The following is a 17063-nucleotide window of genomic DNA, read 5'->3' on the forward strand; positions in this document are numbered from 1 at the left end:
CGAGGACATAGGCACTGAGGGGCTGTCTGACCACGTGTCAAATAACACGCGGCGATCGGCTCCTCGCAACTTTAGTCCAACTTCTCTCCATCCGGCGGGAAGGGCTTCTTGTTGTCCGACTTTGGAGAGTCGGACTTCTTTCGTCTCTTCGGGGCGGGCCTCGTTGTTGCCGCGGCGACGCTGTCCTCCCGCGAGTGGGGGAAGGACTTAGGTCTGCCACTGGCACCATGGGCTCCGCCGGCGTCCTAGTATGCACGGCTCCTTGTATCGCCCCGGACAAGTTGTTCGAGGTCACTTTATAGGCCCTGGTCTCCTGTGGGTGCGCTGCCGTCACCGTCGTTGCGGCGGGGGTGGTCGGCGTACTACCCATCAGGTCCAGGAATAGCTTCAGTTTGGCTGCATCGACCACATGTCCCATGACAGTGACTTGGCCGGTGGGCAGCGGTGTTTCTGGCTCTCTTGGCATCCCGTAGTTCACCGGCTCAGTGATTCGGCCGGTGGGGGACTGCCCGATCTCAGAATTAGGGAACGTGTCGTCCTTGTAGAATTCAGTTTCTACACTCACAAGCTCTGGCTGTTTTGACATTTTCTTAGCTCTTTGAATGGTTTTTGATTTTTTTTTTGTAAGGTAGGTGACCAGCTTTTAGTATGGTTCCCCACAGACGGTGCCAATTGTTCCGGGTGTAATTCCGGAGCAGGATTTGTGACCACGTAAGCTCGTAGAATGATGTCTTTACTTGTCTCTTCCTTTCGCTCTTTCCTGTTTAAGATGAACAAACTGAGGGCTCGGCTTGGTACCGAGCGTACTCACTCCGATGCTCAAGTCAGTAAACTTAAAGGGATTAAGTTGTGTGTTACTTGGCAAAGTATATTGTAGAGAGATAGGGGAGTTTATACCAGATTAATAGTGAGTTTATGGATGAATTGTGGATCCTTTTCTCAATGAGGATTGAGGAGTATTTATAGACTTTCACCTTTTGTCACGTAGTGGCCAAGTGGCCAAGTGGCGGAGCGGTGGAAAAGATCGTTCTACCCCGGCCGAGGACCCATGGCAGGCCGGCTGGCCTGGTTGACTCCATGCCGAGGGGACTTGGATGTGAGTACGCGGATATGCCTCCCGGCTAGCTAGTTACCCAGTAGAGATACAAGTGACAGCCGACAGTCAAATCGCGTTGCTTAGGGTCATCTAATATGTTGACTTGCTGTGGATATCTTTAACCTTGCTCAATATGTTGACTCGGTCAGCGGGTGCAGAATATGCCCCATCAATAATAATCATTTTCAAAAGCCTTAGGCCTTATTATAAAATTTGTAGATGAGAATGTCAAACTATAGTATCTTATCTATATAAATATAGAAACATTTCCTACAATTCTGTGAAACCACATCACCAAATTCAATTTTTATTTTTATTTTCCAAATAACAATTGTGGTCTCATCCATTACTTTACACCCGAATTAATTTTTTGTAGTTTATGGTGTTTATTTTTTGCTTACCTCAATTTTTATAAACAAAATATTGTACGTAAATAATATGATTATGAAATTATGCAATACAAAATAATATACAGTAAGAAGTTTAATTACAATAATTGGCAAAAGTAAATATAATTACAACAAATTACAACAATTGGTCAAAGTAAATAATATGACAACAATTGATAAAAATCACATTTTTTTAATAAACATTATTAAATATGAAATACAAATACAACTATCAATTTACTAATAAATAAAAGTATTAAAAATAAATAATTCAGTTTAACAAAAATATATCAAAATTGAACGTATCACTAATTATTTAATTCTAAAAATAGGGGCATGCAATTTTTGCACGGGTTTAAAACCACTATCATTATATTATAAAATAAATAAAGTATAAAGTATCCATATGTATTATCAATATTTCTTTTCATATTAAACATTGTATCGATGTTCCTAAAAACATACCCTTGCACGGGTTAAAATTAGTATCTTTTAAAACACAACATCATAAATTTTGTTTAAACACATCCCTTTAAACTAGGGCGTCGTTTAGCATGTTCAAAGTGTTTTAAAAACCGGGGTCCAAAGGTTTTGGAGGCCCAAAACTCTGTTTGGGCGCATAATACGGAGTAATATAATATGACTATACAATTGTGCTAAACTAATACGAGTACTTCGTAGCAAATTGCCTTGGTCTAGTGGTTTGAACTTGCCTTTTTAAGGTAACTAGTTTTATACCCGTGTAAAATATTACACGGGAGTAAATATCAAACAATTTCACTATATCTACAAATAATTAACATTTGGAAAACATGTCAGTTGGTGTTTGAATTATTCGAGTTTGCAAGAATTCGGGCGGTATTTTTTTCTTTTCATAAATGTATAGAACAAATGTTCAATTTATTTATGAAAACTCTTTATTGATTGTTCATGAATTTTTGGATAATATTTTTTTTTGGTTACAAAATTTGAATAATTTATACAACACCCATATGTTAAGTTGCAAAATGATTTTCCTCTAAGTTTAAGTTATATATTATGGAAATAATTTTTGGATGAAATTTGGGAAATTGTACAAATTAGATGGAATTCTAGAGTTCTATGCATTTTCATTTTCACGTACTTCGTATATATGTGTTATATAATCTTATCTTTATTAATTCAGAAGACAATACTGATTCCAGGACGCGCCACATCATTAATACAACTTTTTTTTTAATTTTTTTTTTTGGAAATTCAGGTTATGGTGGGACCCGTTAGTGTGCAAAGTATTTATTTCTTCAGAATCCGTCAATACAAACATGCGACAAATTCCGTCTTAGAACAAATACTATGAAATAATTTTATACATTCTGAATAAATGAAATTAATGACATATAAGCGGAATGAATTACAAATCGGAATAAATGAAAATAATTACAAATTATTGATTTACATAATTTAAAAAAAAATAACAATAAAATTATATAATTACGAGAAGGAATTATATTTAATTACGGGATTGAATTACATATAATGCGAATAAATTACATGCATAATTTTTTTAAACTAGATAGTATGATATATTCTTTAAAAAAATCATGACGGAGTATTTACTTATAGTAAAAAAACTCGGCAACTTAACTACCAGCCGCGCACACCGAAAATGGTAGGTGACAATGATACGCTACCGAGTAAATTTACTGTTCAACAAGCGTTTCAAGCAAAATTTATTTTTTTTTATCTCTAAAAAAACAAATAAATGTTAACATTTGTTGAAATATTTAAATTTACAAATTTTTAAAAATTATCACACAAATGATTAAAAATTGTTTTAATAAATATTTTTCTAAAATATAACACGATAATTAAACAATTGTAAAAATTTAACATATATTTTTTTAAAAAAAATTCGAGGATTTATTTACTTGGAGCAAAAATTATGGCAAATTTACTATCAACACAAGACTAAACCCGTCCACAACTTAAAACCGTGTACGAATCCTATTAAGACATTAGTAAATGTCACTTATCTGGATCTGCTTGCACAATTGTGAAATCCGGAATATCTCTAGCAAAGGGCAATCCTCGCCCATACTCACGAGATTGTTGAATTAGTAAATGAATATGTTTTGTCGCTTATTAAAAAGGATGAGAGAAAATATTTAAGCTCCGATGAGGTGTGTAGTGATGACAGAGGTACAGGTGACGGTGACATTCACTCTACTGAATTCATCAACAGTATAAAATGTGTCAGACTCCCGAATCACCAATTGAGGTTGAAGGTCGGTGCTATGGTGATGCTTCTGCAAACATTGATCAATCACGTGGGTTGTGTAATGGTACGAGACTAATTGTGACTGATCTGGGGGCACACGTGATAAGACGTACTCTCTTAGGTAATAGAGTGCATATTGCTCGACTACGACTACTAATGTAGTCTATCATGAAATTTGTGATTCAGATATGCGTACTTCTACCACGACTACTAATGTAGTCTATCATGAAATTTTCCAATTTTTAGAATAATTTGCATATGTTAAAGTTGATTATTAAATTATATTTCTTTTATCGGGATGTAAAGTTTTTTGTAGGCAAATTTTATTTACAATAGTAGATTACGTTATTTTCTCTTAAACCATTGCATGTGAACACGTATTTGTAACAAGTTTAAACATTAATTATGTAGATCGCTGATTTAGACCAACTAGATAAGTAGAATAGAAATGCAAGAAAAAAAATTCATCCAAAAATATTAATACCGGCCAAATACATATCCGTGCAATTTTGCACGGGTTTAAAACTAGTTAATGTAATGTAATGGTAGAAACGGGAGAAATTGTAGAAATAGAAATTAATTGTTTCTTCAATTGGGTCTTACGCTCCTACCACTATTACATTATCAGACTTTATATATTGAAATTGATTTTTTCCGAATTCCATGCTTTTAATAATGAGGTTAAATAAATATGAGGGAAGTTTCTGGTGGGACCAACTTTAGAAAATAATATATTTTTCCCTTAAAACAGGGAACCAATAAAAAGTCTTTAAAAGACTTGGCTTTTATACTAAGGAGATGTTCCTGCTCTTGGTGCGAGTTTGATTCCTTCCAACAACATAATCCCCATTTTTGGTTCCTTTTTGCTTTGTCTTGTATTTTGTTTAGTTTCTTGTTCGTTTTTTTTCCAAATTAAAATTGGAACTTTCTATTTAAATAACCTAATCAATAACGAATAAAATTTGTAGTCTAAGTTGTGCATTAGTTTATTGCAAATTAGCTTTTGTGCCTTTTTTTTAAAAAAAGTTTTGGTTTATTATGCCAAAAAAAATTGTTTTTCATATTGTTTGGGGGCCCCGATTGATGTTTTGAAGTGGGCCTCTCAAATTCATTTGACGACCCTGCGACTTTAAATACAGTAATACACGTTTCATGTATTGCACTACATGTTGGAAATATATGGTCGGAGGATATGTATGAAATGAAAGACGTTGCCGTGGTATGATGGAGACTGAATGAGGAACAAAATCACTCTCATCACGGTACAAATGGATATCGTCGTCGTTCCCCAACCTCACACAACTATAGATTGTGTACTCAATAGCTAGGAGTTGGAAGTCAACATTATGCTCAGAAAATAATGAGAGGTTGAAGAGGATTTTAGGATGTAAAAATCACATGAATCTATCCTTCAATTACTCTAAACCACTCATTATAAAAGTGAATATGAATTAAGTACCAAAGCTGATTTTATGACGCAGATAAAGACTCAAAATTACGAGATAAATTACCACCATAATCACCCATCTAATGATCGGTGGTGGGATTATTTATGATACAACGAAAGGCCTATATAACAACGTAATGAAACTAGACATCATATATAGCTTTCACATTACTTCCAACACTACCAAGTAACAAATATAAAAGGAGAATAATAAAGCTAAAGAAGAAGCGTACTCCAATATATTATTACTTGTTCCGTAAATATATTTTAATAAATTTTTAAAGTGTTTATCGAGTGATATAGTACATGCTTGAATGGGGTTGAGACTACGAGAAATAAAAAATGAACATGAATTTATATAGATGGATCTAGAGCTCGCAAGTCTAACCTAACCTTGACATGATTTGAAAATGTTGCAAATAGAAAACGACTCGACCTGACCTGATGATGACTCGTAATTCGACAAAACCCAATTAATGCTGAGATGAACTCGAATCCGATTCAACTCGAGATGACCTGAACCCGATACATGTCACCCGACACAACACCGACCCGACCTTGAATTGACACAAGCCAACCTGAAAGCTAACTCGATCCGAAAGATAACCCGACATTACTCGAAATATAACCCCAATATAAAACGAAAAGTCAAGGCGACAAATATCAAAATAAATCGACATTATGAACGAAGTATTTAAATTAACCAACTTTATAATGTCACTAAATAATGACCATGACTCAACATGAACTAGTAAAATAATTGGAAAAAAATCGACCCGATAATGAGTTGATGAGCCAACCAAGCGAAACCGCGACCAAGACCCGACAAATCTATCTAAATAGCTTGAGCCCGACCTGACTACCCCGGATCGTAAGCAACCCAAACATAGTCATGACCGACATGATCCGAACCCGATATAATCCGACCCGATTGCCAACTTTAGATGGATCCATGCTAGAACACAAAGAAACAACAACAGTCTTCGAAGACTATAATTAAACCCAACCCAACCTAAACCAACCCATAAAGAATTAAAGCCCAACAAAACAAAACAATGTGCAGAATATAAACCCTAGAAAAAACCACATTCGACACATAAATTAGGGTTTTTATTACTTCCACACTCTCCTTTCTCCTCGCCGCTGCTTGTAAACTCTCAGAAATGGTGAACTTTCTCTCTCTCCTATTTTCTCATACCTTCAATCAATTATTCCCCATTGTCTAGGGTTTAATTTCAATTGAATTGAATGTTTGATTAATCAGTTAATGTGATTGAAAATGCAGGCGTCGGAAAAGAAGCTCGCTAACCCAATGAGGGAAATCAAGGTTCAGAAACTCGTCCTCAACATTTCAGTTGGTGAAAGTGGAGATCGTCTCACTAGAGCTGCCAAGGTTTAATCTTTTTTTCTATTTACTTTCATGTTTTTTTCAGCATTAATTGAAAGAGGTTCATGACTAAATATTTCGGATTTATAGTTTAATTGCTTGGTGATCTCATTATACTCGCTCCGTCACAATCGTTTATTTACCTTTGATTAAAATACCGCTCAGGGCTCACTTAGAATAGAAAAGGCAAACAAATTATTGGGACGGAGAAAGTTTTAAGATGTTAATTCGTAGTATAGTATCGTGAAGAGTAGGAAAGGCTAACAAATGGTTGAGACGGAGAAAGTTTTAAGTTGTTCTTTCCTACTATAGGAACACTTTAATGAGTAAAGGTAAACAAATGACAGAGATGGAGAGATTATATGTTAGGGGTTTGAAGATAAACGGTAGTTGTTTGTTTTTTTGATGATATGTTTGTGTTTTGTAGGTGCTGGAACAACTCAGTGGACAAACCCCTGTCTTCTCCAAGGGTAAATTTCAATTACCATTCCCTTTTTGTTTTACTTCATCTGTGTAAATGTAAAAGTAGTCTTCATAACGCTTGTAATTTGATTGTAGTTGCTTTTGTAATACTCTGTATTAAAAATGTTCATTTTGTAAGGATCGATTTTGTTGGCTGCAGGTTTTCCTTTTATCACTTGCATAAATGATATGGTTTTAAGATTTTTGAGTTTATGAAGTTGAATTTGCTCAAGCATGTGTACAAGATTTCTATTTAGTGATCTTCTAAGTGTATATATTAGCCGCGGCAGTAGGTATTTAGAGTGATGTGATATATGAAGTATCTGTTTGAGGTTGCTTATGTTCTTGACCATAAAGTTGATCCTCATTTGTCCCTTAATGCTTCGTTGTTTTTGGTCGAATCAGCCCTCATCCTTCATTGTGGTGCTTTGTTTATATCTTGATTTGCCTTTATATGGTGCTTGTTTGTGTAGACTATGAATCTAGTTTGTGCTTATAGTAGTTGTGTTGATGATTAACAGCTAGGTACACTGTGAGGTCTTTCGGTATCAGGCGTAATGAAAAGATTGCATGCTATGTGACTGTTAGAGGTGAAAAGGCTATGCAGCTCCTTGAAAGTGGATTGAAGGTCAAGGAGTATGAGTTGCTAAGGAGGAATTTCAGTGACACTGGCTGCTTTGGATTTGGTATCCAAGAGCACATTGATCTCGGAATCAAGTTAGTAGTCCTACGCTTGATTCTTTTATTATTTCTTTCGTGTTTGCTTTGTTCAGCATCTCTGAATGGCTAGGTTGTTGGCATTATTCTTAATTCTGTATGTGATTATGTTTACATGTCCTGTTGATGCTCTAGTTGCGTGATTTAGTCATCCTTCTCACTGTCTTTTAGGTTTGATAATGTCAACTCTATTTGAGAGTTGTACGTTTCACTGATGCGTCATTCAGCTAGTCATTTTGTGTGCTGATTTTTAATTCCTTGTTAAAATTTTGATTTCTGCCTGTTCCTTGCCTGCCTTTTACTTGGGAATTGGCATGACCTTCTAGTGATTTATTTCAAGATCCCTTATGGTACTATAATGGGATCATAATATTAGGTATTTGTATTGGTCATGGTATATGTTGTATACTTGTATTGGCCTAATCTTGCAATGTACAACAAAATTTCTTCGAAATGTGATTGTGATAGTCTTCAAAAATCCAAACCTTGATAACTCACTATGTTTCTGTATCGTGGCCGATGTTCAAAAATCAAAATCATTATGGGATACACATTCCTGGTATTTATTATTAATCATATTTCCGTCAAGATGTTGTGTATTAACTTTTCTAATAACTAATGTTGGCAATTTTGTGCCTGCGTTGAATTTGACTAGTTGATGACCGAATGGGTTGATTTTTGTAAGAGGAAAGCCCGCTTGATAACCATCCATATCGGTATTTATGAATATCTTATTAATGATTGTATTTCTATGGCTAGGTATGATCCTTCTACTGGTATTTATGGTATGGACTTCTTCGTTGTCCTGGAGAGGCCCGGCTACCGTGTTGGTCGTCGCAGAAGGTGCAAGGCCAGAGTTGGTATCCAACACAGAGTGACAAAGGATGATGCCATGAAATGGTTCCAAGTCAAATATGAGGGTGTCATCTTGAACAAGGCACAGAACGTCGGTGCTTAAGCTTAATGTTTTTCGTGTGATCTCTTTGATTTCAGTATCATAGCGTTTTGTCCTCAGAAGGCTGTTAAACTGCTTATAGCTAAGAACTTGTTTTTTGACGGTTTTGTAGTCTATTTCACTTCATCCTGGATTAATGGTTCTACAACTTAATTCTTGTCTTAGAATGGTGTTCTTGCGCCTTGCTATCCAGTTACGAAGGATATCTTAAAGTCATCAGTTTATTTTACCTCCACATTTAAACCAGTAAGCAGGTAGTACCAGCAGTAGGCACTAGTAATCGTAACGCAATCAAGGTCATTTTGGTCTCTATTCATTTATAACTGTGCTATCATAAAATCCAAACTGATGTCTGCGTTATTATTTAACTGCTCGTTACATTAGTATGCAATTACGATCAACGTCCCAAAAATTTGCTGAATCGGTGCTTAGATTTATCCTCCAATTAAAATTCCTAATGATTCAATCAATTTATATCATCAATGGTGGGTGAAATATCAAATTAATCTTTGTCAATTGGGAATTTGATGTCTGAATCAATCAATTTATAATTGAAAGGTGATATAAAACTTGTCAATTTCCGGCATTATATCCATAGTTAGAGGATTCACCATAGTTAGCATCATTAAGAAAATGTTTCAGCTTGTTATCTAGGAACCTGTTGAAAAATACTGTAATAAAAGGAATATAAGAGGTTGTGGGCACTTGTGGCTAGTATTTGACCCAACAGAATCGTCACCGTTCCTATATAACATATCGCTAAAATACCCATAGAGACGGATAAGGCTAATTGGAACATAAAAAAGGTTTTCAATGGCCTAGAGGGCACTAGCAATAGAGGTTTGTCAAAAGGTTTATAAGATGATGTTTCCATTATTTTAGAGGTTTGTCTACAAACCCTCTATTGTTGGACATGTGTGAGAGGGGTTACAATATAGTATCCAAGTTTGTGGAGAAAGAATGTGAGAGAAGAAATAGTATAATGGGCCATGTTATGAACCTTTAAGAGGTTTATCTATTGTTGGTATGAAGTTTGTAAGTAAATGAGTTTGTATATTATCTTATGTAACATAAGAACAAACCGATTGAAGATTCATCTATTGCTAATGCCCTCACTAAATAAAAAGGTTTCGCGCTTTCAATCTTGTTGGGCTGGGCATGTTTAGATAGCCTGCCTGCTAAAGGTCGTCGACAATTTACTAATTATCGTCGACAATTTTAATGAAATTCCAAAACTACCCCTTCCTCACACTCCCTCTTATATTTTTTCCGTCTCATTTTGTTTTCGTAAAAAAATAATTAATAATTAATAATTACTAATAAACCCCGTTCGGGGATAGTTCGTTTTATTTTAATTTTTTAATTTATTGAAACTTATTTTAATTAGCGATTATCGATCCACGCACCGAAAACTAATTTAAGACAGAAATTAATAATTTTTTTTTTAAAAAAAAAAATTGTTCAAAAAGGGCCTGGATGAAGAAATTTTTCATCCAGGCCAAGGTCCGGACAAAGAAATTTTTCGTCCAGACCATGGTCCAGACAAAAATATTTTTCATCCAGACCCAGGTCCAGACGAAAAATATTTTCGTCCGGAAAAAAAAAAAAAAATTAAATTTTTTTTTTAAAAAAAAAAAAAAAAATCCGGACGAAAATATTTTCCGTCTGGACCTGGGTCTGGACGAAAAATATTTTTGTCTGGACCATGGTCTGGACGAAAGTTTTCTTTGTCCGGACCTTGGTCTGGACGAAAATGTTTTTCGTCCGGATTTTTTTTTTTTTTTTTTTTTGAAAAAAAAAATCATTTTCTGACTTAGATTAATTTTTGGTGCGGTAATCGATAATCGCTAAGTTCTCGTTCATGTTGTTAATTACAAATCCCGCTTTTTTTTTTTTTTTTGAAAAACCGTCTTTTTTTTTTGTTTGAAAGATTTTAGTGAGACGTTAGTGAGACGGAAATTGACTTGTGTTTTAGTGAGACGGAAATTGCATTTTAGTGAGACGGAAATAGAGTTATATTATGGAGGGCAAACTTGGAAATTTACACTAATTGTCGACGATAATTAGTAAATTGTCGACGACGTATAGCAGGACCCTTAGATAGACAATACATGGGCCAAAAACTGCTGAGAGTCGCACTTAAATAACTATAAATCAAATTTAGGAACACATTAAATGTGAATAAAAGAAAAACCATAAAAATAAAATTATGTTAGGTGATAACTCAGAAAATTATTTTATAAGTCCTCATAACTCATACGTCTTGGGGTTGATAACGAACCGAGCCGAGCTCGAGCTTGGCCTTGTGCGGCTTGTGTTCATGAAACAAAACTCGAGCCCGAGCTTGACAAAATAGAGTTCATTGCCCTGCTCGCGAGCTGTAAGCCGAGTTCAAGCTCAATCGGAGCCTAAATATAATTGGTAAGCTATTGTTTTTTTTCTTTCGATAGTTTCAGAAATATGATTCCGAGGTTATAATGGGTAAATTAATGAAATCATATGATAATTGTACAATAAAAAAAAGTAGGATATTTTTTTTATAAAACCCACTTACGAGCTTTTTGAGCCAAGATAACGTTAGGTCGGCTTGACTAGTTAAGTTATGAAGCCGAGACCGAGCTCGAGCTCGAGCTCGAGCTCGAGCTGCTCACGAGCTTTCACGTCTTAAAATCACCCCGACTCATAACAATCATTTGAGACATCTTATGCTTCTATTTTTATATATTAAGATCATTAAAAAAAAAAAACATTTTTCTTACTTTTCCAACGCGTTGTTCATCAAGATTTGCTGCCCAAAAAATTATACGCAGTACAATATATAGACATGTAGTCATTATCGTAACAACATGAGAAATAGTCAATTTCTGTTAATAATTAGCGAGAAAAAGTCTTGGCAAAGAATGAGTTTAATGTCCTATCGATTAATGAAAGAAACAGGTTTATAGAGAAAACATTGATTAAATAACATTACATTATTATTAGTAGAATGTTAGTGTTTGATTTATTCTAATTAGTAGCTATTGTGTGCGATCGTCGTATGCTACGATAGATAAAAAGTGATCACTTTATAATAAATAATTGACCATTTTATGTTAAAAAATAATCACCTTTAGAAAACATTTTATAATAATATCAGCGATCACTCTTTAACATAAAACGATCACTTTTTATCACAAAATAATCGTGATCGCACCATACGATTGTTTTATGAGTAGTTTAATTTGTGTATTCTAATACTATACTGCCAAAATAGCTAAGATGCTTGATCTCTGACGATATACAGTTGTTTTCGTTTTCCCACAAATTACATCATTTGGATAAGCCAATCACCCATGCTTAATATAATTATTTACTCTAATGTCATAATGTGAACTTAATGAAATTCCCAGTGACAACTCATACGAGTATTTACTTACAGCAAGTCTACCTTCAAACGGATATATTCGTCACAAAATTATGACGGGTTAAATATTACCACATGGGTAGATAAGACAGAAAAAAATGCTTTATTTCATAGGCACTTTGCTTTTTGTCTTATCTCCCATGTGGATAGTATTTAACCCGTCACAAGCTTGCGACGGATATGTCCGTTACAAATGAGAATTTGTGATTTACTTATCGGTTACTAATTATCGTCGAATTAGACCAATTACGTATTTACTTTTCATGCTTTGGCATGGAATTTCGTAATTTTAAAAAATGATTCCATGCCAAAGCTTTTGATGCGATTTTGTTCCAAATCTAATCTTTCAAGTAATTTCAGTCCATCATGTTGTTTTAGTTATGTGATCATTGGTATAAATGATTCAACATACACCGTTTTTAAAATAGATGTTTAAAATTTTATAATAAAACTCATAATCATCTTTAAACAAAACTTAAAAACTTTATTATAAAACTGATAAATTGCACAACAAGATGTATAATATTGGATGTATAATCTATGAACTGACATTAAATAATTCCCTCAAGATCTACGATTTTTAGATTCAGACATTTACAATTGAACCTTTTTTCCCTTAATTTTGTTCTTTATATTTTCATTATATAATATTGTTTGATGTTCTCCTTATAAATTAAATTCATCTTCCAAAAAAAGTTGAAACAAGTTTTGGAAACTCATTCATTAGTAATGTAATTTGTAGATGACAAAAGAAAGAGAATGATTTCACTTGATCCGTTCACGACGAACGCAACAACACTTTCTTTGAAAATTCCTTGAAAAAGACAAGATTATTAATACAAAAATCCTCATCATAAAAATAAAATAAAAGCAGGCTGAGAGGTTGTCTAGTTCTCAATATACGTCAGTTGGACTAACATATTATATGTTTGAGAAAGACAAATATATACAGTATATAACAAATCAATACTATATATACTAGTTTTAATCCCGTGCAAAAATTGCACGGGGTTACTTGTTAAACAATTGTTATTATTAAATTATGATTGAGAAAATGTCTAAACCATCCGGTAATCCGAACCACATTGGGCCGACTAATCCGGATTTCGGGGCGTGTCCAAGGATTACGGTATTTAAACCCCTCTCAATCGCAGTTGTGGGGGATCGATCCGCCAGACCTCCCTACCAAGCGCAGCCCCATGTTACCACTGCGCCAACCAACGATTGGTATGATTGAGAAAATGTAGAAATATTGAAATTCAAATATACAAAATTATAAGTAAGAATATCAATCGACAATATTGAATATAGTAAAGACAATAACATTAATACAGTCGTTATTACATGAGACGATTTACACGGTGAGACGGTTTCATTGTAAATAAAACCAACTTACTTATTAGTATTTGATAAATAATTTATTTGTAGAAACGAACCGTCTCACGGGTGATCCGTCTTACTCGTGTCAATCCAAATAGGCTCAATAACAAACTGTTGGCTCAAAATCTAAATATGATTAAAATAGGCTTAAAAAACCTCAACTAACCCATTAAAATCCCAGTACATATCGCCAAAGACCTCATCTTCACCTAATAGTAATGCTGACCTAACATACTTCCAAAAACATACTTCACACGCCTCTTTCTCCCTCGCTCTCTCTCATCAAACACGCCCTCATCAGTCGCCGTCATTATATCACTCTCTGAAACTCACTCTCTCATTTCCGTCTCAACTTTTATCTCTCGTAAATCTCATGGATTCATAGTCCCTATATTTTCTCTTTATAATCCACATTCTTTAAACAATATATCATCTCCTTACTCGATAATGTTTACCCAATTGTCAATCTCTCTCATTATCAACTATGTTTGTTTCATTTTTTGTTCATGTTTTTATTATTTTTCTATTCAATTTCTCATAGATCTGATGGTTATTTTTTTAAAAGTTGATTTTTTATTTTTTATAAAATTATTAATGAATATCATAGATCTAATGACTATTGTTTTTTAAATAAAATTACTCAATATAAGTAAGTACTTGTTTTTAAATAATATTCTTTTTACTATATTTCGTTGCCTCTATTACGTTTAAATTATTTTTTTCAATTATTTAAAACTTAATTTCGTTAATTTTTAAAAAATCCCTTATTTTGAATGTAATCTTCCTTTTTTTTGACAAAACAATAGAATATTTCTAAGAACGAAAATCAAAGCTATTAAATTTAAATGACTTAGATATTTTTTGAAGAATATTTATCAATTAAATTCCTAAATCTTATTTTTATATAAGTTTTTTATGATTTAATGGCATGTTTTTCCTATATTGTGTTAAAGGATTTTTAAAGAGAATTTTTCGAAATAAATTGTAAAATTTAGCTTTCGGATTTTTTGGAAGATTTTAAAACAATTTTTTCAAAAAAATAAGTAATTTTTAGATGTTAAATATTTGTAATCACTTTCTTGAGATCATTTAAAAGAATTAGATATATTAATTCAAATTAGATTAGCTTAGATTATACGGAGTATTAATACATTGATTTTATTATAAAAAAAACGTGCAAAATAAACTCAAAATCGTTTTCTTCGGAGTAATTTTTCAGATTTGAATTGGGCGGGGGAGGAGAGGAGATGAGAGGAGAGAGGGTAATTAAATGGTGTATAGAACGTGGTGGGTCCTATACATTACCAAATTTCTAAAAAATTTCAGCCAATGGGAAGCTTTGAAAAAACCTAACTTTTATACTAGGTAGATATAATCCAAAAATTAAGGGATTTCGATTTAATTAAACAAATCTATGCAAATTAATTATACTATATACATAGTTTTTAATCGATAGCGGTATGTGATAGAACTGACTAAAAGACTTTAATATAAATATTATATAATTTTGGTTGAAGGATAAATTTAGAGAACACCAATATAATAATTTTCTTTAAAATAAATATGTCACTCGATACGGATTAATATAAAGATGTTAATTATTTGACATAAACAAATATAATACAAGTATGTTATATTTTGAAAACTATTAATAAGGTAAATAAAGCAAGCTAGATTTCTAAAAAATATAATATTCCATTATTCCATAATTGATTTAATGCATAGGGTTTTTCTAACCAAGGTCAGTTAGGCATGGGATAAGAAACTAAAATATGAAAGAATTAAATGCTATTTTTATGGAAAATTGCAATATTTCATCACTTTTACTTCTCTTTATAAGAAAGTCATTTAATTCTTCACTATTTTGGTTTCTTATCCTATGCCTAGCGGTCATAGGTTAAAAAATTGTATGCTTAAATAGTAAAAGTAATTCTGTTAGTAGTGAAAAGAATTGTACAAACATTAGATATAATATTATGATAGTTATCAGTCATTTGAATGGTCAAAGTAACAATATTAGCAGCGAACGGGAGTAGTGAAAGTAATATAAGTAACAACGGGAGTAGTGAAATTATCAATATTAATGTTGTAGTAGTGAAAGTAACAATAATTATGGCGGGAGTAGTGAAGGCAACAGTAGTAATAGCGAATGTAATAAAACTATAAAAGTAACAATACTAACAACAAAAGAAAGTATATATGATCAACAATTAGCTAACCATTCGATTTAAGTAAAATATTAATAGCAGGAGTGGTTAATTTGTCTCATAATTTATTTCATCGTAATTTTAAGATATGTCATACAAAATATATTAATGATAAATTTACGAAGTTTATTTTCGCAGTACATATTTTACTCATCTCAGTACATTTTGCACCAAACTTTCCACTTCTCTACCCTTGACTAAAAAATATCAACTTAATTCTCTCTACCTTCTCTCTATTGTTACATCCTTGAATTTTCTCAACCTTCGTCAAATTATTCACTAATCCATTACTAATAATCAAATTGGTACATTGACTCTTAGTTATACTTTTGAATATTTTTAATTAGGGTTTATATTCAAATTAATTATTGTTAATTGGTGTGGAATGCTGGGAATATTGGTGTAGTCGGATGTCGACGGCGATAAAGACTACCGGCGGTCGCCGGATTTTGTTCAACGCAAACATACGTACTACATTTAAAAATAAAAATAAAATCAAAATGGTAAAGAAACAATGCAGTACCTACAGGACCGCAAGCATATAGCGCATTATTGCATATGTAAGTAGTACAGCGTGATACATAATTAAATTAAACAAATTACAAAAATCCGTTCGATTTGGCATAAGTAGTACATATGTATGTCGTATTACTCGTATATAGTAAATTAGTAATGTATACACAGTGCTGCAACGACGGCGATCTAGTCGGTAAGCAAATCCCTTTACCCAACGTCGACAACAACCATTTGAATACTGGGTTTGTAAAATTAGGAAGGAATGAAGGTTTGAAATTAGATGGAGGTTTGAAATTAGAGAGAAAACATTAGAGAGGGAAAATGAAAGGAGAAATGAAAGGGGTATAATTGTCAACGTTGTACTGAGATGAGTAAAATGTGTACTGCGAAAATCAGGACCCTAAATTTATGAGTTATGCAACTTTAAAAGTTTGATTTAATTGAAAATAAATTTTAGTGTTAAATGGGTCAGACACCGATACTATTATTAGAAAAAAGAGTATATCTTATTTCTTAACTAATAATGTCTATAATATAAAGTGACTTTTGTTTATGAAGAGATTATTAACCCGTCTTTTTCGTCCATATCTCGTATAGCAATAGGTGTCAATTAAGATCGTTGTATGAGTCTTCGTTATAAAACATATTACAATCATTCTATTCATTACATATGACAAACGGGTCAATCACGTCAGATGTGGGTTAGGTCTTTCGCATATGTAAGAATTATGTAAAAATTAGGTTGAATGGGGTTATTTTGGGTGTCTTGTTATCAAGATAATTGGAGATACTTCCTTTATCTTGGTAATTTATTTTACTTATTCCATTTTTAGATGTATCAGTCAAT

At 33.1% G+C, this 17063-nt stretch overlaps 1 protein-coding gene across 2 annotated transcripts; it reads left to right on the forward strand.

Annotated features, from left to right (window-relative positions):
- The first annotated feature begins 6265 nt into the window (after positions 1-6265).
- LOC141611493 (large ribosomal subunit protein uL5) lies at positions 6266-8863 on the forward strand. Of its 2 annotated transcripts, XM_074430042.1 has the most exons (5): positions 6266-6355; positions 6475-6582; positions 7004-7046; positions 7560-7755; positions 8515-8863. In XM_074430042.1, exons 1-5 carry the CDS (start codon positions 6353-6355, stop codon positions 8711-8713), a joined length of 549 nt encoding a protein of 182 aa, XP_074286143.1. In that variant the 5' UTR covers positions 6266-6352; the 3' UTR covers positions 8714-8863. The 2 variants fall into 2 exon arrangements, with proteins under 2 accessions (XP_074286143.1, XP_074286142.1); XM_074430041.1 differs by lacking the exon at positions 6266-6355 and having other exon boundaries at positions 6469-6582.
- Positions 8864-17063: the final 8200 nt, after the last annotated feature.

Source organism: Silene latifolia, chromosome 11 (genome assembly GCF_048544455.1).
Source record: "Silene latifolia isolate original U9 population chromosome 11, ASM4854445v1, whole genome shotgun sequence".
In the NCBI taxonomy this organism is placed as follows: domain Eukaryota; kingdom Viridiplantae; phylum Streptophyta; class Magnoliopsida; order Caryophyllales; family Caryophyllaceae; genus Silene; species Silene latifolia.

Excerpts from the sequence above, each read along its gene's own strand:
- LOC141611493 (XM_074430041.1), top strand. The coding sequence starts at position 6,469 with ATGCAGGCGTCGGAAAAGAAGCTCGCTAACCCAATGAGGGAAATCAAG. Across the intron at positions 6,583-7,003 it reads GTCTCACTAGAGCTGCCAAG|GTGCTGGAACAACTCAGTGG; the intron begins GTTTAATCTTTT and ends TGTGTTTTGTAG. Across the intron at positions 7,047-7,559 it reads AACCCCTGTCTTCTCCAAGG|CTAGGTACACTGTGAGGTCT; the intron begins GTAAATTTCAAT and ends GATGATTAACAG.